Source organism: Ovis aries, chromosome 13 (genome assembly GCF_016772045.2).
Source record: "Ovis aries strain OAR_USU_Benz2616 breed Rambouillet chromosome 13, ARS-UI_Ramb_v3.0, whole genome shotgun sequence".
In the NCBI taxonomy this organism is placed as follows: Eukaryota; Metazoa; Chordata; class Mammalia; order Artiodactyla; family Bovidae; genus Ovis; species Ovis aries.
The window spans coordinates 54,334,043-54,357,279 of record NC_056066.1 but is presented as its reverse complement, the minus strand read 5'-3'; the positions used below and the strand labels follow the sequence as shown (position 1 = coordinate 54,357,279).

Below are 23,237 nucleotides of genomic sequence, written 5' to 3'. Positions count from 1 at the left end.
CAGGGGCCGCCTTCTCTCCCCTCCAGCGCCCCCCACGGCTGGGCGCGCCCGTCGCCGCCGGCTCAGTGGAGGCGCAGAGCTCGGGAGGGCGCTGGCGCTGCGGGAGGTGCGCGGAGCGAGGTGCGCGGAGAGCGCGAGCGAGAAGAGAGCGCGCCGGGCAGCCGGGCGTGCGCTCCTCTCGGCTCCACAGGCTTGCCTCGCGCAGCCCAAGCCCCAACCGGCCGGGCGCTCTCCGTGAGAACCGGTTCTGCCGCCCGGGGACCCGAGGAACCGTGGGATCGAAAATTCGGAGAAAGCCGGGAAAGCGCGGAGCCCGGAGGGAAGCTGCAACCCCCGGTGAGTGCGAGCGCCGAGCGCGCCAGGCTGGCACGGACCAGGTTGGCGCTCCCCGGCTCGACGGCGCGCCCCCTCGGCCTCTCACGCCCACCCCTCGGGCTCCCTCTATTCTGTCCCTGCCTGAAACGCACCCCCTCTCCCCCCGGCTTCCAGCAGCGGACCGGGAAAGCGCAGCAGCGCCCGACATGCGTCTCAACAGCTCGGCGCCCGGTCCCTGGGTCGGCCGGACCGACCACCCGTTCACGCAGCTGCCGTCGGTGCTGGAGGGGGTGCTCCTGGCTGCCGGCTTGGGCAATGGCTCTGGCAACCTGTCGGAGTCCGTACCAGCGGCCCCCAGCAGCGACCTGGATGTGAACACGGACATTTACTCCAAGGTGTTGGTGACCATTGTGTACCTGGCGCTCTTCGTGGTGGGCACGGTGGGCAACTCAGTGACTGCCTTCACGCTGGCGCGCAAGAAGTCGCTGCAGAACCTGCAGAGCACGGTGCACTACCACCTGGGCAGCCTCGCCCTGTCCGACCTGCTCATCCTGCTGCTGGCCATGCCTGTGGAGCTGTACAACTTTATCTGGGTGCACCACCCCTGGGCCTTCGGTGACGCCGTGTGCCGCGGCTACTACTTCCTTCGCGATGCCTGCACCTATGCCACTGCCCTCAACGTGGCCAGCCTGAGCGTGGAACGCTACCTGGCCATCTGCCACCCCTTCAAGGCCAAGACCCTCATGTCCCGCAGCCGCACCAAGAAGTTCATCAGCGCCGTCTGGCTGGCCTCCTGCCTCCTGGCTGTGCCTATGCTCTTCACCATGGGCCAGCAGAACCGCAGTGCTGACGGCCAGCACCCAGGCGGCCTGGTATGCACACCCATCGTGGGCACTGCCACAGTCAAGGTCGTCATCCAGGTGAGCAGCCTCTTCCAGGGGGCAGGGGCAGGAGTCAGAGGGCACCAGACCGGGATCTCCCCTGGGAGCAAGGGTCCAAGGCAGACATTCAGGGAAGCCTCAGTGCCTCATCCCAGAAGTAGTTTCCTGTCTGTGTGTCCTCTGGGTTCAGGAAGTTGGAGAAAATTTTGTGTCTCAAAGAAATTTTATTCCTATGAAGCTGGGAAGGAGTGGGGATGGGGGAGGAGCAGGGAACTTGAGAGCAGCCTGACCCCCGGCTTCTTCCCACCTTTTACTCCAGGGCTGCCAGGCCTCAGCCCCACTTATTTCATTCCCTCCTTCCATCAAAGGGGCTGGAAGCCCAGATTACCAACCTCCCTGAAGCCGAGGCTCCGTGGATGGGCCTCAGCCATCCCCAGAGCCCCTGAGGTGTAAGGCAAATGTGTGTGCTGGCGTCCTCTTTCCAGAGGAAGTCCCTCCCATCAGCTTCTCGAAAGGCTTTGTGCTCCCCACAGGTGTGGTCCCTCTCTTCTACAGCAGAACTCCTATCCCAGACTGCTCCCCCAGTGTCTCCTGGCCTGATGCTGTCTTGGGCTGGTTATTTAGTTTAACCTCAGTTTTCCTATCTGTGAAATGGGGCAATCACAGCCCTGGTCTCAGAAGGTACAGGATTCAAGAGAGAAGGTATGGGAGCCCTTGTCTGGCTCCTGGCAGGTAGAAGCAGTCAGAGGCGCTGTCCCTGGTGGTGGTGGTGATGTTGTTTCTGCTGGAAAATCCTAAGGTATTGGGCCTGGTGGCAGATTGGAGGGCCTGGAGTTGGGTGACCAACGCCCTCAGAGGGTCTGGGTGAAGCATGTGGGGACCCAGGTTGGAGACCTCCCTGGGCATTGGCTCAGCCAGGCAGGGGGATTCCGGCCCCAGGGAGATGGCTTCTCAGGCAGGGCCCTGGCCTGGGAGCAGCGTGTCCACCAGAGCAAGTCAGGGAAGAGATACCACCTGGAAGGACATGGTGGCCTCAGGATGTGGGTAGCCATGAAAGGGCGGGGGCTCCCTCCACCCCAGAGTGGGACGGGAGAGGAGGGTCTGGGCTGAGCCAGGTCGGGGTGGGAGTGGCCAGAGAGACTGGCTGTCCTGTCTGGTTGTCCTTTCACGCCCAAGTCATCAACAGCGTCTCAGTAGAACCCATGCTGCTGCCTCTGAGTGTGACAGAGGTGCCGGGCTCCGGGAGCTGGCATGCTTGGGGGTGGGGAACATGCCATCTGCACATCTATCCTGGGCTGCAACTGACCCTCCACAGGCCACTGCCGAGATGGAGCCAGTGGCAGAATTAAGCTCCAGGCTCCTCGCCTGCCCTGGCTCCAGGTGTTCCTGTGCGGAGGGGCCCCCAGCAGCCACGTGTAGCAGGAAGATGAGTCACAGGCGCTGCAGGCAGGAGCAACCAGGGTGCGTGTGGTGAAAGAGTGGGAATTACCTTCCGGCTTCCTCTGGGGTCTTGCAGGCTGTGCTGGGGCTGGGGAGTTGGGAGACAGCAGCCACGACACCTGGCTATGAAGGTGGAGCAGGTCAGTCATGCCCACCCAGGAGATGCTCCCCTGAGACCCCCTCCCCCTTAGACCCCTGTGGGCTGGTCCGGGAGCAGCCAGGGTCGGATCATCAAGAAAACACAGCCACAGAGAGAACCTCTCTTAAGCACCCTTACCCTCTGTTAGTGCCACATGGTCAGACACCCCAGGAACTTGGCTTGGCTTCCCAAAGGGCCCTCCCTGAATCCTTTTGGTGGGAAGCTGCCATGCTGATGTGGCCCGAGCTGTGTCCTGGTCACTCGTCCACTAGGTAAGTGTCTGAGGAGCTCGCACTACAGAAGGACCGCATCTGTGGCCCCAGCTGTAGCACTGCTGAGCGTTTACTAAGCACTTGCTGGCTCCGAGACCTCAGAGAGCGGAGTTTCCATTTTTCTTTAATGGCCTTGGCCATGTGCTTGAGAAAGGCTGATGGGCCAGTTATTAGAGGCACACTTACTTCTGACACCAACTGCTCCTGCGAGGCTCCTTGGGCTCCTGTGTGCTGCTCCGTGTGCCTGAAGGAACATTCCTCATGGAGAAGCTCAGCCCTGGCCTTGCCCCCTCCCCTCTTGTCCCTCTGCGCCATCCACTGTCCCAGGAGAGGTTCCCAGGGGATTTTATGTTCCCCACATGGGCTTCTGGGCCACTTGGCAAATCTGGGCCAATGTCCACTGATTTATGATTTTTTTTTAATTTTAATATCTTTAATTCTTACATGCGTTCCCAAACATGAACCCACCTCCCACCTCCCTCCCCATAACATCTCTCTGGGTCATCCCCATGCACCAGCCCCAAGCATGCTGCATCCTGCGTCAGACATAGACTGGCGTGTCCACTGATTTAAACAGTGACATCTATGCAGAGAGGGGCTGGGCACCTGTATCCATGTCATGGGCTATGTTGGGAAGTGTGGAGAGGTGGGCCAATCAAAACAACCACTCATTCCAAAACTGGGGCCCCCTCCCAGCCCAAGTGTCTCCCACCAGTCCTGTCAGCCCTCCATCCTGTGAGGTTCCATCCTGGACACTTGCAAACAGAAGTAGTGTTTAGAAATGAGGTGCTTCGGTGGTGAGATTTCTGAGCAACTTGGAGCTGCCATTGCTGGATACAGCTGAGAGTTTTCCGAGTGTGTGGTTTGAGTGGACGAGGTGAGAGGAACTCATGGTGAGGACAGGGCTTCCCGGGCCAGCAAAGGCCCTGGATCCAGGGCCCCTGGTCAACAGGGAAGCCTGGGAGGTGGAGCCTGAGGAGCCTGCCCCGTTGCTCTGGGACAGTCCAGCACCTCCTCTGGGCCCCAGAGGGGACTGGATTCAATCCTACAGGGTAGTGGTATCTCCCTCCCCCCTGCCACATCTCCATCCACTAGTAAATCCTGTCTTCCCAAAGCTGGGGAGGGGGGTAGATCTTCCCAATGCTTGGTAGGGGTAGGGGGAGGTAGATGTCCCCTTCCCGGGACCTGCTGCTCTAGGAGCAGGGATGGCGGATATCTAGGCGGTGCCCCAGCTCAGAGCAGCCCCTCTGCATGCACGGTGCCCTGGGGAGGAGAATTAGGGGTCACGGGGCATGTGTACCTTTGTTAGAGATCCAGCTCCAACCCGCAAGGCCACATTAAAGCAGCCTCCCCTGGAATCACCCATCAGACCTGCATCAGCATGGGGAGGGCTCTGGGTCGTCACTTCATTGTTACCATTTTCCAGGACCTGTGGCCCTGGCAGCAGCGGCGAGGCTGAGGGCGACGGGGGGGTGGTGGGGGGGCACCCCTGTAATCTGCCTTCACAGATGGCCTCTTTCACATTCAGTGCCGGTAGCACTGCTCCTCATGATGGGCTGGGCCCAGCTTCAGAAGGGGCAGCTGGCCCTGGGTGTGGCTTGTGCGGGAGGGGCTCATGTCCATGGGCACATCGACTCTGGGCAGCCTCCTGAGCATCAAGGCCATTAAAGTCTGACATGATCTGCGGAGGCAGAGGCCGCCGAGACCTGTCTCCACAAAGTGGAAGAAAATTGGTTCCAATAAAATCAGGCCATGGATCATTTTCTCTGTGTTTCTGTCCTGTGCCACCAGCTGCGCTGTGCCCTCTCCCCACGCCCCCATCCATCCACCTGTTCGCTCCCCTTTCATCCATCAATCTCCCATTCCTCCACCTGCAGCCAGCTCACCTCAGTGATGCTGACACTTGTGGCTGAAGTTTGGCGAGTCACAGGGCCCCAGGAGAGTGATGCTATATTGGGGAAACAGGCAAAGATGTGCCCCCAAGATTGGTGCCTCTTGCTGGACTCACTGCCCAGAATGCAGCTCCTCCCCCGGAAGCATCTGCCCAGCACTCACAACGTGCTGGGTCATGGAAGTTCAGGGCAGGCCAAGGGGCTCTCCTGTATTAAGGGGATTGAAGACATAGCCCCTGAGCACTAGGCTGGGTTTCCCATCAGACCCAGGTGCAGAAAGGATGCTGCTGCTGAGACTGCGGGGGTGCAGTCCTGGGTTCACTAGTGATGTCCCAGCATGCAGTGGGACTTCTTGGTTTGGCAACTGTGCTATGGTTCTGTACAAGGACAGAGTCTGGGGCAGTGAGTGGGGCAGGGACCCCCATGAGCAGTCATCCCAGGAGACACCCACGCGCTTGGGGACTGCAGCCCATCCCTCGTGTCCAGAGTCTCAGCTCAGGGGGACCAGGACTCCAGCCGTTAGCTTTGGTGCCAGCATGGTACACTCACCCATGGGCCCCAGCAGGACAGTTGTACTGGGTGGGGCAGGGCCTGTGAGGGGAGGAGGGTGTCAACCTGCTCAGGTGGTTGGAGGCCTGCATCCCACCACCAGAGAAGCAGCCAGGCTTCCGTCTGGTTGTCTGATGGCTTGTTTCGAGAGGGAGAGGAATCACAAGTTTTTGTTCCTTTTTTTCTGTTCCAGTGAAACACGCATAATGTGAAATTTACCACTTTCTCCATCTTTAAAGGACCACCACCCCACCCATCTCCAGATGGGGACTTCCCCACTGTCCCTGAGGGAGACTGCATCCCCACTGGACACCAGCTGCCCCTACCCCCAGCCCCGACTGTGTGTCTAGGGTTTGGCTGCTCCAGGCCCCTGTCAGACAGGATTTCCAGCCTGCCTTAGTCTCTAAGCTGTGGTGAAGATGCGGTGGTCACGAGTGAATGCACCGTGCCAAGGAAGGAAGCCAGTCTCAAAAGGCTCCAACTGCATGACTCCAGTCATGTGACTTTCTGGAAGGAGAGTGACGGGCACAGGGCGGAGAGGGGAGGGGTACTGGTGGTGGGCAATGCATGTTCTGTGTCTTGTGGGTGCTGCCAGCTCTGATGGAGCATTATCAAAACTCACAGGGCTTAGATAAAGGATGATTTTGGTGAAAATATACTGTCTCCATGAGTCCCTGAGAGGTTAAAGCCAAGTCCATGGCCTCACCCTGTGAAGGCAGTTTGGGTGCCAAGTCCTCTTGGGGGCTGGGGGGTGCCTTTGGACAGGAAAGTACCAAAGGGTCCGAGGGTCATTTCTGGGGAACTCGAATTCCCCAGGCAGCTGCTCATCCTACCCCCCATCACCCCAGGAGCCAGGCAGATGCTCAGCCCTCTGGGGGAGACCATGGTACCAAGCTCACAGCTGTGGGGGCTGCCTGCTCCCTAAGATCCCCACTCTAACCTGGCAGCACCCTAGCATTGAACCTGGCCACCACCATCCCCGGTGACAGGACAGCCCCCCAGAGGAAGCAGCCAGGCTCCTTGGACCCCGAGAGAGAACTGAGGCCCAGAGAGGGTGGGGGCATCCAAGCCAGGCCTACACCTGCCCTGTCCTTCTGCTCCCACAAGAGGCCCAGATGGAGCGCCCATGTGCTATGACCCCTGCCCCCTTTGGGGATGTCACATACGTGCACCTGTGGGGGTGGCTCCATCCCCCATGGCTGGAGCCAGAGGGAGAGAGGGCCAGGGAACCAGGTGGAGCTGGGCCAGTGCACCCAAGCTGCTAGGGAGGGGTTCTTTTGGGGTTTCTTGTCTTTGGCAGCCCAGGATCCAAGGTTAAGCGCCAACTTCTCCACTGACCAGCTGCAGGGCCAGGCTACAGATGTGACCTTCTGTGGCTCGGTTTCCTCAATTACCAGCTGGAGGTGACAATTACTCTGTGGGCCAGGAGTGATGGGGCTGAAGCACCCCATGCAGCAGAGGCAGCTTCAAGGAGAGACAGGTTCTCTGATTTGCACCTTTAGGGGCAACAAGAGCCTTCTGCCCCCAAGAAGGCTCCCCTGCCCAGAGCTGGGAGCTGATCCCATGGTCATAACCCAGTCCCACCTCAAGGTCTGTGTGCACACAGCAGAATCCTGCAGGAGACCCCAGAAACCCCCAAGCCTGGCATTGTTCTCACACCTGTAGGGTCAGGGACCAGACTGAGCATCTGCCCAGCTCCCCTGAAAAGCCTTCGCTGCCTGAGGGCCCCTGAGCCAGGAATCTGCAGCACCATGTGCTTGAAGAATTCCCATGTCTTCTGTGATGACACCTCCCCCTTCACCCCCTTCCATACCCACTCACCCAGCACCACCTGCCAAACACAGAGGGACCTATGGAGACCCTCCCCAAAGGGTGTGCATCCCAGCAGAGAAGACAGACAAGTGGCAACACAAATAAGTACAAGTGAACAGGAGAGGCAGTGGGGCTGTGATCTTTAGGTAAGGGCAGGTATGACAGCATCTGGGGAAGAAGTTTCCAGAGCGGGAACAGAAGGTACACAGTACCTGCTGGGATGACACGGCCAGAGCAAGGGAGCCCAGGGCAGAGCAACAGGTGACGAGTGATCATGGAGGACACAGTTCAGTTCAGTTCAGTTGCTCAGTCGTGTCCGACTCTTTGTGACCCCATGGACTGCTGCACACCAGGCCTCCCTGTCCATCACCAACTCCCGGAGTTTACCCAAATTCGTGTCCATTGAGTCGGTGAGGCCATCCAACCATCTCATCCTCTGTCCTCCCCTTTCCTTCCTGCCTTCAATCTTTCCCAGCATCAGGGTCTTTTCAAATGAGTCAGTTCTTCATATCAGGTGGCCAAAGTACTGGAGTTTCAACTTCAGCATCAGTCCTTCCAATGAATATTCAGGACTGATTCCCTTTAGGATGGACTGGTTGGATCTCCTTGCAGTCCAAGGGACTGTCAAGAGTCTTCTCCAACACCACAGTTCAAAAGAATCCTTTCTTCGGTGCTTAGCTTTCTTTATAGTCCAGCTCTCATATACATACATGACTCCTGGAAAAACCATAGCTTTGAGGACACAGGACATCCTTTATCCTGGGAAAATGGGCCCCTTGGAGACTCTGAGCAAGAGGCCATGTGGCTTACACTTCAGACAACCATTCTCCCTGCTTCTTTGACACAGTGGGGACTCAGGAGGATGGTTAGGAAGTCCACGTGCGTGATCAAGATGACCCAGACCAGGTCACTTTTGGAGAAGTTGGAAAAATGATCAGATACCAGTTCCGTTTGTCTTCTTTCTTAGGCTTAAGTTTATATCCAGGCTTCCCTGGTGACTCAGATGGTAAAGAATCCATCTGCAATGCAGGAGTCCTGGGTTCATTCCCTGGGTTGGGAAGATCCCCTGGAGAAGGGAATGGCAACCAATTCCAGTATTCTTGCCTGGAGAATTCCATGGACCAAGGAGCCTGGTAGGCTGCAGTCCATGGGGTTGCAAAGAGTTGGACAGGACTGAGCAGCTAACACTAAAGTTTACATCCAGAAAAATCATTTGCCTTTGTTTACATCTATGACTTCTGACAAATACAGAGAAGCCTGTAACCACTGGCTCCAAAGACAGGGCACAGTCCTGTCACACAAAGGAGTCTCTGCAAACCCCTGCCCTCAACCTCCCCTCTGATGCCAGGTACACTGAGCCTGTGGGTCTGGCTTTCTTAGAGCACGTAATGCCTGAGACTCACTCGTGCCATCGCCTGGGTCAGTAGCGTGTTCCTTCTGTGTGTGGAGGAGTGCTGTACTGTACAGATGCTCCACCATGTGCTCACCGCTCACTGTTTGAAGGCCTTTTGGGTAGTCTCTGGTTTTGAGCGATTATGAATAAACCTGCTGCAAATATTCATGTGCAGGCCAACGTGTGAACACATGCTTTCATTTTTCCTCATGTAAATATGAGAGTCAGATTTCTGGGTCACACAGGAAGTGTGTTTAACTTCGGAGGAAGCTGCCAGACCTTCCACAGGGGGTGTGCCATGTTGACCATCCACTAGCAACATGGTGGAAAGATAGTTCTCTGCATCCCGGCCGGCTCCAGGCACTGTTGGTGTTCGGCTTGTTTGTTTTTTTGCTTGTCATGTATCCATTCTGTAGGTGTGTAGTGGTATCTTGCTGGGATTTTAACTTGCATTTCCTTGATGACTCATGATATTAAGCATCTTTTCCGGCAGTTACGTGCTGTGTATCTTCTTTGGAAAAGTGTCTGTTCCTGTAGTTTGCCTATCTTAAAATATATATATTTGGCTGTGTTGACTCTTAGGTGTGGCATGCAGGATCTTTAGTTGCGGTATGTGAACTCTTAGCTGTGGCATGTGGGATCTAGTTCCCCTGACCAGGGATTGAACCTGGCCCCTGCATTGGGAGCACAAAATCTTAGCCACTCAATCACCTGGGAAGAACCTGGCTATTTTTAAAATTGGGTTGTTTTCTTTTTTAAGATATTCGTTTATTTGACTGCACTGGGTCTTGGTTACGGCATGTGGAAACTTTTGATGTGATGCTCGGGCTTAGTTGCTCCACAGCGTATGGGACCTTAGTTCCCCAACCAGGGATTGAATCTGCTTCCCCCACCTTGGAAGGTGGATTCTTAACTACTGGACTACCAGGGAAGTCCTGGGTTGTTTGTTTTCTTATTGTTGACCTTTGAGAGTTTTAAATATATATTCTGCATCTAAGTCTTTTGTGAGATGTGATTTGCAAATATTTTCTCCCCTTCTGTGGCTTGTCTTTGTATTTTCCTAATGCTGCAGGTCACAGAGCAAAAGGTTGGAATTTTGATAAAACCTAACTTACCAAAAATTTTAGTGGCTTATGCAAGGTTACAACGCTGTTTTTCTTTTTTCATCTTCTGGAATACTGTATCTTCTGAATCTGTATCTTCTGGAATCCATAAGCCATGGATCATGGCTTATGATCCATTTTGAGTTAATTTCTCTATAGAATGTGAGATATAGGTAATTTTTGCATATACTTACCCAAATGATCAATACCATTTGTGAAAGGATGGTCTCTTCTCCTTTGGAGTTTTCTTGTACTTTAATAAAAAATCACCTGACCTTGTGTTTGGGGCTATATCCAGACTGTCATGTGTCCCTTTAGTCTCTGTGCCTGTATCATCCCCAGTCCCACATTCCTGATTGCCGCAGCTTTATAGAAAGTCTTTCGAGTAGCACAAGTGCTCCAAACTTGTTCTTTTCCAAAAGCATTTTGGCTACTCTAGTTCCTCTGCTTTTCAACATAAATTTCGTAATCAGACTTTCAGTATCTACAAAAAACCTGCAGGGTTTCAGCTGGGATTGCGTTCCTCTATACTAATAGATCTACGCGGGGAGACTTGACCTCTTAACACTGAGCCTTCCAATCCATGTGCAAGGCGCATCACTGCATTTATTTAGGTCTTTGATTTTTTTCAATGGTAGTAGATTTCAGTATACAGATCCTACACATATTTTGTTATGTCTATATCTAATTATTCATGTTTGGAGAATTGTATATATATATGTACTTTAAATTTTTTTTCTATTTCCTATTTTTTGCAGCTAGTATATATGAATGTGATTGATTTTTAGTTATTGGCCTTATATTTTACAACCATGATAAGTACACTTATTAATTCTAGAAATCCCTCTATACATTCCCTGGGATTTTTTGTGTCAACAGAGATGTTGTTTATGATAGAGGAAGTTTTATTTCACCCCTTCCAAATCTTTAATTTCTTTTTCTTGCCTTATTGGTCTAGCTACAACTTCTAGTATGATATTTAATAAGGGTGGAGGAGAAAGTTTCCCTGCCTTGCTACTGATCTTAGAGAGGAAGTCTTTAGTATTTATAATTAAGTTTGAGGGCTTCCCTGGTGGCTCAGATGGTAAAGAATCTACCTGCAATGCAGCAGACCTGAGTTCAATTTCTGGGTCAGTAAGGTCCCCTGGAGAAGGGAATGGCTACCCACTCCAGTATTCTTTCCTGGAGAATTCCATGGACAGAGGAGCCTGGTGGGCTACAGTCTGTGGAGTTGCAGAGAGTCAGACACAACTAAGGGACTAATATGAGAGTTTTAGTTTAAATTTTAGTAAATTTATTTTTAATCAGGTGAAGAAAGTTGCCTTCTATGCCTTTTTTGCTGAGAGCTTTATCACAGATGGCTGCTGGGTTTTGTCTAATCCTTTGCTCCATGTGTAGGCTTGGCTCACACCTTGTCAGTGAAAGCCCGCACCTCCTGCACTGGGAGGACTTACGACTGGATCAGGCTCTTTGGGGGATGCTGTCCATTTGATTTTTGGTTTGGTTGGTTAGGGTGGGTCTAGACTCTGGGGCATGGTTCTTATTCCTAAGGTGCAGACTTGCTGGCATCTCAGTGGGATGCTTGGTATATGAGGAAGACTTCTCTCCCTTCCAGCTCAGCCAGGATACCAGCCACCCTCCCATAAGCCCATCAAGGTCACAGTGTGTGCACACAGCCCAGCCAGCCCAGAACTTACGAGAGACCCCTGCGGGCTTCTGAGGACCCCACCATTCAGGTTACCCTCCCAGCACCCGAATCTGCAGATTAAAGCCACTCCTGCAGCCCCAAGCTCTGAATTCTGCTTCCTCAACTGGAGTAGCCAAGCTCTGCTCAGACCCCAGCTCCTAATGTCACAACGAGGAAAGTGTCCCCAAATAGAGCACTGGGTGACAGCAGACCGCACCTTGTGACTTTCCTGCTCTCGGGGGCCGTGGTGTGTGCACTGTGGTTTGTCTTGTGTCTGAAAACAATCGCCTGACAAATTGTGTACAATTTTATAGTTGTTTATGACAGGCGAGCTTGTCCAGTGCCCCAAGCAGAAATCATCTGTGGATTTTAAACACTGCCTACTTTCAAAAATATCTGAGGCAGCTTATGATAAAAGACTTGGTTCAAGGGGATTATTAAAACAATGTAGCAAAAGAATACATAAAAAGAAACATTGTTATCCTAGAAACATAAAGTGGAAGACAGCCCCAGTGTTTGAGTAAATTTTGTACTGAGGCTTATGAAAAGGTGCAACATTATTTGGACTTAAACATTTTTAGCTCTTTGTCTGTTAAAAGGTGGGTTTATTGTAAATTTCAATAACTCTCTGTGGACACATCTAAAGGTTAAGAGCATTCTTTAGCGAATGACTCAAAGAGAATTCCTCTGTTTGAAGAAACACGCCACTTCCAATGTCCTCAAGTTCAGAGAGTCCTGGGGTTGTTTGGGATAGTCCTTGTTCAGAAATTACGAAGTTGTGAGAGCTCACAGCAGGCCGTGGGATACTGTCACCTGGAGTATCGTTTCCTAGTTGTTTGGCAAGAAAAACAAACCTCCAGCTCCCGAGGGCTGAGAGGGAGTGAACGTGCGTCTGGATCGTGTCGCTGGGGAGCCCTGCCTGTCCAGTCATCCAGGACACGCTGGCTTGGAGCCCATATTGAACACTTGCTCTTTCGTAACTCAGTCCGCCTCGGGCTCCGTGCCCAGCAGGATATGCACGGTCGGAAGCACTGTCCAGGGCCACTATTTATTGCCGGGGACAAGGGAGAAGCAATTACATCTGTGCTGACCCATCTCCCAGGCTCTGCTGATCTGGACAGACCGGCTGCTCCCATTGCTGCCAGCCCCACCTGGGGACCCTTAAGAGGAAGGTGTGTCAGTTGAGGGCAGAGATCTCTATCTCCAGGACCTACTTGGACAGCCAGTCCAGGGACCCCCGCCTCTGGACTGTCATCAATGTGGGGAACCCTGTGGCATCACCCCTTTGTTCTTCCCACCCTAGGGATAGGCCTGGGGGAGGTAGGGCCAAGTTGAAGTTGAGTATCCCCTGGTGATCTCCCAGTGGTCTGCCTATCTCCCTGGACAGCAGGTCAGGAGCTCAGGCACCAGCATCCAGGGAACAAGGCCAGAGGGAGAGCCCCATGAACAAGGGATCAGGCAGCTGAGTTGTGGCATGGCCCTTGCTGATGCGCTTATGGCTTTAGCTGGAGGCAGAAGGGAATGCGGCTGGCCTGAAGCCCCCTCTGTCTCCACAGGCTGCTGCAATGCCTGGGCACCAGATTCTGCCCAGCCCCACTGCCCGCTCTGCTGAGGTGGACCTAAGCACCCCCAGGGGATGCCTTCTCTGCCTAGGGCTGCCCAGGGTTTGGGGAGGAGGGGCAGAGGGGGGCACCTGCCACACCTAGGCCAGGGCTCAGTGGGGCTCAAGTCTCACGGGGGCCCAGAGGACACTGGGCTCCTGGCGTACTCAGAGGCCCAGAAGATTGGGAAAAAACACCAGCCAGCCACAGCGAGCTGGCAAGCAGACAGCATACCCCAGCCAAGGCGAGCTGCTCTGCAACAGTAAGGCGCCTCTGAGCCCCCACCCTGTCACACTCGCCTGCAGACTCAACGTGGATAATTGCAGGGCACCTAGACAGGGTTAACACCCGCTAAACTTCCTGCAATTCATTTTCCTGACAGCTTGTTTAAGAGACACCGTCTTGTGTATTAAAAATACCTACTTTTATGTCAGAGCTGGAGAGCAGCTAGAAGGCACTCAGAAAGCTTCCAGTTAAAACCACACAGGGTGGATCTTCACATTTTGAAAAAGCTCTAACCCCAAACACTTTCTATGCATCTGCCTGTCACGGAAGCTGCAGGAACCTCATGGTCTCATGAGCTGATGGTCCTGGGGTTGCAGCAACAGACCACAGAAATCCATTCTCCCAGAGCTGGGAGGCTGGGCTCCCAAATCAGAGTGTGGGCAGAGCAGGCTCCTTCAGGGCCTCCTGGGAAGGGTCTCCTGCTTCTTCCAGTTTCTGTGGTGGGGGCGTCCTCGGCTCATGGCACCTCTCTGCCATCTCTATTTTCATCTTCTCATGACTTCTCCCCTGTGTCCACGTCTCTCCTCTCTGGCTCTTCCTAAGGACATTTGTCACTGGATTTAGGGCCACCCCTATCCAGGGTGATTTCATCTTGAGATCCTTAACTGCATCCATGGAGACCCTTTTTCCAAATAAGGTCCCATTCACAGGATCCAGGGGTTAGCACGGGGGGCCAGCAATAACCCCACTAGACCCCACTTGCAAGGGCAGAGACAGAAAGTGGGATCAGGGCCAGCTCTCCTGGACAGAGGCCTGGCCCCTGTGTGCTACCTGCCCAGGTCATCTCAGCTCAGGCCCGTGAGGGACCCCTGGGTGAATGCTGGAGCAGGAAGGGCTGAACGCAGACCTCACAGGCCTCCAGTGCAAGTGCCCAACACAGTCCCAAGACCAACCAGGATGGGACTTTCAGTGTCTCAGCAGAGGAGATGCTCTCTGACCTCCCTGCAAGGACATGGCCCTGGGTGGGGTGGGGCTGGGGGAGAAAGAAGACACAGGTCAGTCTGGCCACAAATCCTCTTTCACAGATATTCTCATTTGACCCCTGCGGTGATCCTGTGAGGTTGGGACCACAAACACATGGGTTCTGTCACTGCTTTCTCCCTACACCCCACAAGCCTGGGGCGGATAGGGCCTTTGAGAATGAGCCTCAAGTTTCCTCTACCAGGCTTGGCCAGTTGTTTTACCTGTTCACACCTTGTCAGGTAGCTCCACCTGTTCACACCTTGTCAGATAGCTCCACCTGTTCACACCTTGTCAGATGGCCCCACCTGTTCACACCTTGTCAGGTAGCCCCACCTGTTCATACCTTGTCAGGTGGCTCCTTGGCTGAAAACTCACTGCCTGCTGGAGCATGCTGACTTGTCCTGGCTTGGTCCTGCCTGACACTGTAATGAACCACAGTTGAGCTCGGGTTGACTTGATGACCACGCATGAGCCTACGGTGAGGGACAGGTGCCTGTGACAGTCGAGGGGGTCAAATGTGGAGAGCCAGCCACAGCAAAGAGGTCTGTGGTGAGGTCTGTGGCTTCAGGGTCCATCCTTTCTGCTCCAAGTGTGAAAACTTTAACACTTCTGTGAGGCCTCTGAACCTGGGTCAGAATCCATGCTGTCTACATGTGGCCATGTGAAGCCCAAGGGGACACATGTGTGGAACAAGCCTGGGTTTACTCCTGGGACTCAGCATCTGAGATGGCTCTGCTGTGCAGGGTGGCCGGGAGGGGCAGGTATGGACGCTGGGTCCCTGATCAGGAGGCTGTGCTGGCCCAAGGGTGAGCCAGAAAGGGGGTAGCAGCAGTGAGGCCAGACTGTGGACAGTTCCCCAGCACCCTCCAACCCAGTGTGTGGGCACCCTCCCTACCCGCTAGGCTCCCTGACCTGGGCACAGGGAGGCTCCCGTTGGCTCTGCCTCAAGGCAATCCCTGCTCCATTCCCTGGGGCCCTAGTGGTCCCCTGAAGAGCCAAGAGCTCCCCTCCCTGTCTTGCCCCTGGGCTTGGCCAGACAGGGACTGAAAGGAGCTGCCAGACAATGGTCCAGGGGACGGGGCACCGGCACCCTGATGACAAGGAGTGTCTGGTTGACATTTAAATCATTTGAGCCAATTCCAACCCTTTCTATGAGTGTTAATGGAGTCCTTCCTTGACCTTTTTCACTAAATCTCAAAAGGGATGGGGCACCCCTGGGTCAACTTCCCCCACACTCTCAGAAACTATGAGCTGGGGTCATGGTGCAGGAACTATTTAGAACCCAGCACCAGCATACCAGGACAGAAATAGATCTCTTGGGAGGCTCCGGTGTCCAGGAGCCAGTGGCTCAGGCCCCAGCTGCCTCGGGACTTCCACTGCTATCACCAATAAATTAAACTTGTTTTTGCTTCTCCTGCCCTGGAGAAATAGCCGCTGTCAGAGCGTGGAATCCAGGAGGGCAGGCTCTCAATGAAGGAACGCCCAAAGGGACCCCATGTGACCCCCTCTTCTGCACTTCTTGCCCCTCTGGGAGATGGAGCCGGTCACCCCAGTTACATGTATGTGGGTCCCAGGAGCTCCTGACTGTCCCATGCAGTGTGGCCCCTGGAACACATTAACCCTCCGCAGACATCATGGGGTTAGTCAGTTCACAGATCTGAGGTCAAGTGGCTCCATATCCACAAACAGTGAAGGTGCCCACAAGCCAGGGGGTCTGCTCATCCATTACTAGAAGAGATGGGTGCTGAATGATGCTTGTGACCCTCATCACTTCTGACAGCATCTGAGTGTCACACTGTCATCTCTAGGGTTGCTTTGGAAACCAGATGCTATGGTGCAGCTGACTGATCCCCTGGTTCCATCAACAGGATGAAGGGGTGGGCACTGGTATTTGTGAGGATTGACTGTCAGGAAGGAGAGGGCTTAGTGTCTCCCATGCTCATTGGTTACGCAGGCGCTGGGTGCTCCTGGAGTCCCAGAGAGAGACCATCTCGTTCCAACCAGAAGAATTATCTCCTGAAGCCAGATCAGGTCATGTCGAGCACCCACAAGAGCCCATGCAGGCCCCTTCAGCCCGGAGTCAGGTGCAGGGCCTCTGTGCACACGTGTCCCCATCTCCCCAGACTCGTCACCTAGGGCTCTCTCTCTCTCTGCAGCTCCCTCTGCCCTCTGCCACACCCAGCATGGCACCTGAGCCTGTGGGCACAGTCCCTGAATCTCCATGAGTCTGGAGCAGCAAGGCTGGGAGGGCAATGGGATCACAGGGACCCTAGCCCGGAGTTTGCCGGGAACAGGTGGGTTCAAGTGCCGGAGTGTGGCGAGGCGCAAACAGCTTGTCTCTGCCCCCGAACATAAACACGGCTGTCACCACCTGGAGCACAGTTTCCTTCCCTGTGATAGGGCCCATCCAGCAAGCAGGTTTGAGCCAGCTTCGCTCCACGAGCCTGCCGGCACTCAGCAGAGCAGCTCTGGGCAGTGGCTCCAAGGCCCTGGCTAGCAACCAGCTGACTCCAGCAGGCTGCACAGATGGGGCAGCTGGACAGAACTTCTACAAGGACATGTGTCCAGGACAGCTGGAGGGTCCACCTCGGGTGGAAGAGGTGGACCCTGGGCCAGTCGTCATATCTGGTTGAAAGCTCAAATGGCCCCTGGATGTTAGGCATCCAGGCAAATTGCCTGGGTGACCTTGGTCAGCAGGAGCTTCCTGAGGGCCAGCAGGGAACTGAGGCACTGCCCAGGGACCTGCCCTGTTTCGTCTAAGTTTCCCCGGGTCCTTCCTGGAGTCTGGGGTAAATGTTGATTCAGACTGGCCAGGCGTGGCTCCTGGTTGAGAGCAGGCAAAGCGGGCCACAGGAACAGAGCAGCTGGGTGCCACACCCTTGGCCCCCCAATGCTGCGACTGACTAGGGGCCAACCCTGCCTCAAGTGCCCTACACTTCTCACCCTCTGTCAGAGCAGACAGTGCCAGGCCAATCAGAGTTCCAGGACTGCCCAAACTCCACGGCTCATTCAGGCCCCAAGGGCCATTTGGGCTCTTTACAGCCCTCCCAGGACTCCCTATGAGGACAAGGAAGAGTGACATTGACTTTCAAGCAATGTCAGCTTCCCGAAGCAGGGAGGGCTTCCTGGAGGAAGGGCCAAGAGGCTTTCAGGTCTGGGGAAGTGGGTGATTGCTGCCCCCAGATTTTCTGAGCATTTGAGTTTTGACCCAGTAGGACAGAGGCTCAGGCTCCTTGACTGTGATGTCCTTACCTCCCACCACTGTTCAGCACGGCCCCAGGGCTGTCTCCTCCATGAAGCTCTCCATCCCCTAACCTCACAGCTCCTGTGCCAACCTCAGGCTCCACTCCTCCCTGAATAACGAAGGCGGAGTCCAATAAGGCAGCCCTGACTCCCCAACATCTGGCTTGGTTGGCAAACTGCCAGCTTTACTCTGGGGGCGGACAGACAGATGGATGCTCAAGGCAGGAGTATGCAAAGCTTCCATTCAACCCCGGCTTTGATCTTGCGAGTTTTTACGTTTGGTTCTAAAAACTGCAGAGGGCTCATTTCTCAACTTCCCCTCTGCAAAGCTGTTTCTATTCCGGTGAAAACTGAAGGCATTGGTGGTTTTAATTGCTGGCCAGACCCTGGACCCGTTTCCACTTGGGCTGGACCAGAGCTCTGCAGAAGACAGGTGTGCACAGTGGAAGTTTATTTCTGTGTGCGTGTCTTGCTCACAAAGAGAAAGAAGAAAAGAACCATCCATGAAGGGCAAGCATGCTGACTGGAAGGCTGGGCTTTCTCTGCCGAGCAGATTGCAAGGCAGTCGTGTTTGTGACACAAACACCTGTTCCTCATTCAGAACAGAGGCGCATCCCCCAGAGGCGCGTCCCCCCCCCCGGACAGGCCAGCAGATGCTTGGTCCGGGCACTGGCTGCTGCACCCACAGTCCCCACAACAGTGCCCAGGGCTCAGGATGCAGATGCCTCTCAGCAGAGAAGGACTTTGGGTGGATTTTATTCTGAAGGCACCAGGCACTGGAATTGGAGAGGGGGCCTGTCCCCCCTCTCCCAACTGCAGTCAGAGAGATGCTGTCTGGTCACCATCCTTCCATCCCTGGGAGCTCTTGGCCAGCAGGGAGTCATTGCTGAAATGTGATTGTGCCCAGACACACTCTCCGTGTCTTTCCCAGGCTACAGTCCATGGACTCCCCCAGGCCAGTTTCTCTGCTCTGCCCGAAGCCCCAGGAAGGCCCAGTCAGGAAGCGTTAGGTCCCTGGAGACACAGGCATGGCAGGCAAGGGGCTCAGGAGAAGTCCAGCCTCAGCCCCTCTCACTGGAGTCTGAGGTATCTGGAGATGGTCCCGCTGGGAGGTGGGGGCTGGGCTGTGGCCCACATACTGGACATCTCTGAGTCAGGGGTGACTCGGGTCACATGGGGCCTGTGGCATGGCCAGGACCTGCAGCAAGTCACCTCGAAGGTGGCCTCTGTGGTGCCATCAGCTCCAGCCCCAGGCCCATGGAGGACACTTGTTCTGCCCCTGGAGCTTGAGACTATGTCCAAGGTCCCCGCCCAGGCACAGCCACTGGCAGCAGCATTCAGTGGGTCTGTGACCCACCTCAGCAGCCAGGGTGGAGCTCAGGGTGATGAGTTTGGGGATGGGCAGAGATGATGGCCCAGAGGACCAGGCACCCCAGCTTCCCCACCCAAAGCCCCTACTCATCCAGACCTCTGTGTCCTGGCCTCCTGGACACAAGGTGCCCTGGCCCCCTGGACACAAGCTGCCCCAGCGGGCACCTGAAGGTCTCAGACCGCACCCCAGGCCTTGGCCAGGATGTTGAGCCCTCATGCCTCGGTTTCCTCAGCCTCTCAGTTTGTGCCCACTTTAAATGCAACTGGATGTGTCCTGAGGAAGGTGACCACAGGAGTGGGGACACCCAAGGAAGGCAGTGGGGACTGGGGACCAAGGGGACCTGGTCACTGTTTCTAAATGTCTAAATTCTGCCCAGAGGCAGTGTGAATTTCTTACCATCTCCACGTTTCTGCCTTTCCCAGAATGTCATACAAAGAGTTGGAGTCATAGTCCGTAGGCTTTTCAAATCAGCTTCTTTCACTTAAAAATGCCCTTAAGTTTATTCCATGTCTTTTCAAGGCTCGATAGTGCCTTTGTTTTTAGTGCTGAATAATATTCCATGGTTTGGATGCACCGTGGTTTTTATTTATTCACCTGCTGAAGGAAATCTTGGTTGCTTCCAAGTTTTGGCAATGTGGACACAGCTGCTATAAACCTCAGTGTGCAGGCTTTTGCGTAGATACACGTTTTCAGCTCCTTTGGGTAAATTCCGAGGAGCGCAGTTGCTGGATTGTATGGTGAGAGTATGTTTAGTTATATAAGAAACTACAAACTCTCTTCCAAAGTGGCTGTAATACCATGTGGCATCCCCACCAGCACAGAATGAGAGTTCCTGCTGCTCTGTATCCTCTCCAGCATGTGGTGTCCTCGTTTTTATTTTAGCCACTCACATTGTATCTCCATTCGCATTGTATCTCTCTTGGCATTTTATCTCTAGTTCACGTTGTATCTATCTCCATTCACATTGTATCTCCCGGTCTAGGTTTGCCCTTCCATAATGACTTAGGAGGGATTCCCTGGCAGCTCAGGGGAAAGAATTCTCCTACCAATGCAGGAGAAGAGGGTTCCATCCCTGAGTCAGGAAGATCCCCTAGAGAAGGAAATGGCAACCCACTCCAGTATTCTTGCATGGAGAATCCCATGGACAGAGGACCCTGGTGGGCTACAGCCGATGGGGTCTCAAGAGTCAGACATGACTTAACAACTAAACCACCACCACTACCATCAGTGTCTTAGGATGTCAAGCACCTTGATTTCTTATGCTTATTTTGTCATCTGTATATATATATATATATATATATATATATATATATATATATATATATATATTGATGAGGTGCCTGTTCAGAGCTTTTGCCAATGTTTAAATTCTTGTTGTTGAGTCAGTTGAGTTCTTCTGTATTACGGAGGCTTTCTCGTATGTTTTTATTGTGCCAGGTTGAACCGATGACATCATAGGAAGTCCTGAAGCCGGCAGTCAGCCCTCCAACTTTGTTCTCCTTCAATGTTATGTCTGCTGTTCTGGGTCTTTCGCCTCCTCTCCACTTCAACCTTAGAACCAGTTCATTGATATCTACAAAATTGCTTCTTGAGGTTTTGATGGTGTTGAGTTGAAACTATAGATGAAGAGAGTTGAAACAGTAACAGTATTGTCTTCTTGTCCATGAACATGGACTCTCTCCATTGATTTAGGTGTTCTCTGATTTGTAATTTTTCTTCTGTAGATCCTGTACACGTGCAATTAGATTTATAACTAAAGTAATTCATTTGGGGTGCTACTGGCAAGCAGGGGCTGGCCAGGGTGGCCTGCACACACATCTCCACCCATACTTGCTCACAGGGTGACGGGATCTCTCTTTGCCTTGGTCCCGCATCTGGACCATGGTGAGGATTCAGGGAACTGGCAGCATCTGTGAGTCACTGAGTGGGGCCTGGCAAGGAGCCCCCTTGTCAGGGTTTGGAGATAAAGGCCACTTCCTGGCTCCCTGCTCTTCAAGCAAATTTCCAGATTTTTCTGAACCAGCTTTAGCAGTTAAGACAGTTTAAAACAGGAAGTCTACCTTGAGCCCAACTCAAACCCACTTTGCTTTGGTTCAAGAGGAATATCTTTAACCAATGTCCACGTTACTGGGCCTGTGACCTGCTGGGCAAACACACCCGTTTTTACCTCACAAGCAGGAGGGTGCACGGGGCCCATCATTGGGCTGGTCAGCCTTGGGCTGGCCGGGCCCTGCAGCTGCCAAAGAAGGCCTGAGTATGGACCCCAGGCTCCCTCTGACTGTCCAGCTCACAGATTGGCTTCCCCAGCCATCTGTCAGTGCCTGTGGCTACAGGGGACAGAACCCTAGAGCTCCCCATCCTGTGTCAGAGATGGACGAGGAGCCAGGAGTACACACATCCCGGGGGAGGGCTTGTCCCACTCCCACCACCAGGCCAAGGCCAAGGGAGCCCTGGGTCCCGGCCAGAGCCTCATGCGGCAACCTTTAATTTAGGCAAGTAGGTCAATCTACAAGGGTGCCCCCACCCCACTCCCTGGTGCAGCATCTCTTCCCCCACCTGTTGGGGTCATAGTGAGGCGGACACAGACCTGCAGACCCTGCTGATGTCTAGGTGACAGTGACCTCTGGTGACTGTGCGGGCATCTGTCAGACTTGTCATGTTGCTGCGAGAGGCCTGGGGCCCCAAGTGGGCTGTGTCCTGGGAGCCACGACCCGCCTGGGTATCCAGCATCATGAATATTCATACAGGCAATTGACTTGCAAATCCAAAGTAATTTACATGTCATAAACAGAGTGTGGATGTCTTTTCAGGATAAAATCTGTCAGGGAAAATGAATCTTGATTACCAGTTGTAACACGGAAACAGTCTCCATGTCCATGTCTGAGTCCGTCCTCGCGAGGCTGCTGGGAGGCACTTTGTAGGACCACTCTTCAAAGTCTCAGCTCTGGGGATAAACGTTAGCACAAATCTGGGGAGAAGGAGGCAGTGGGTTCCCTCGTGAGCTGCCCCTGACCTACACTCCTCTCTGTGGGCCGTGAGCTCCGTCTTGGGCAGGGACCCCCTGGGCTCCCCACTGGAGTCAGTCTGTGTCCATCCCAGTGTTCTGGGTGGGGAGGACAAGTTCTAGAAAGTGTGACTGCTGTTGACCAGCTCAGGGCCTCTTACCCAATGATGTGGCAGGTGGCCGGGGCCTTGAGAGGGCGGGTCCACCACCCTCTGATGGAGACTCTTGACTCGGGTCTCAGATAATGACAAAGATTCTGAGCAGATTCTGAGCAGGGTAAGCAGACCTCCCACAGGGATTAGGACTGTGACAAAGCTGTGATTGTCATGTGTCAGGCACTGTGACAGCCCAGACATGGCTGCTCCCCGCATCACTAATGAAGTTCTGAGAGCTGACTCTGACCCCTCCATCCCCCACGGCCACCCTCAGGGCTGAGTGCTGCCCCCACTGTCCCCATTTATGGAGAAGGAGACTGAGGCCTGGGTCGGGGGGAGGGGAGCTGCTCATCTCTGCCTCTTCTCCTGGGTGCTCCCACCCTTCCCAGCACCCTGTCCTCGGGGTTTAGCTTCTTGGCATAACTCCGGTTCATTTCTGGGGCTGGGTAGGTGACAGGGCTGGAAAGCAAGATTTCCTGGGGCACACCTTGTGGCTCCTTCCCGCTCCTTGGAAATCTTGGTGCATCTGGACACTTCCTGGGGTGCGGAGAAGGCCAAGGTCTGTTTCTGGGAGCCACGGCCCCAGACACAGGCTACCCCAGGGTCCCTGCTGCTCCTCCAGTGTCCCCCAGAGAGGCCGCCTGCCCACTGTTCCTGCTGGCTGGCTTCATCTTTTAGCACAACTTTGCGCATGACTCCCTTTAAATGAATGACTCACTTGACCTTGTGCAGGTCCTGACATATCCCGTTTTAGGGGTGACCCTGGGGTTCGAAGGCTGCACTTCTCTCTCCACTGTGGGCCAGAGGTGGGACCCAGGGTGGGGGTGCAGGCATCATGGGCTGTGGGGCGGACGTTTCTGGAAACTGCTCTTCAGGGCTTCTCATAAGAGCCTCAAGCTGCCCTTTGCAGTGCAGTGTCCAGTCTGAATCCCAGGGACTTTTGGTGAAAACTACACACTCATGACTCCAGAGAGCTCGTAGGAAGCAGAAACATCAGCACCTTACTAGCACTTTTTATTCTGGTTGCTTGTTGAAATGGTAATATTTTGAATAAATTAAGTTAAATAAAAATCCATTAATGAAATTATTTCTACCCATTTCTACTTTGTTAATATTGCCATTAGAAAATTG

At 54.0% G+C, this 23,237-nt stretch overlaps 1 protein-coding gene across 1 annotated transcript in view; it reads left to right on the top strand.

Annotated features, from left to right (window-relative positions):
* Window positions 1–75: 75 nt before the first annotated feature.
* NTSR1 (neurotensin receptor 1) overlaps window positions 76–23,237 on the top strand; it is a 48,853-nt gene continuing 25,691 nt past the window's right edge. The window contains exon 1 of the mRNA XM_027976435.3: window positions 76–1,235. Within this exon, the coding sequence (XP_027832236.2) occupies window positions 522–1,235 (714 nt within the window). The 5' untranslated portion in view covers window positions 76–521. The remainder of the gene's footprint in view (window positions 1,236–23,237) is intronic.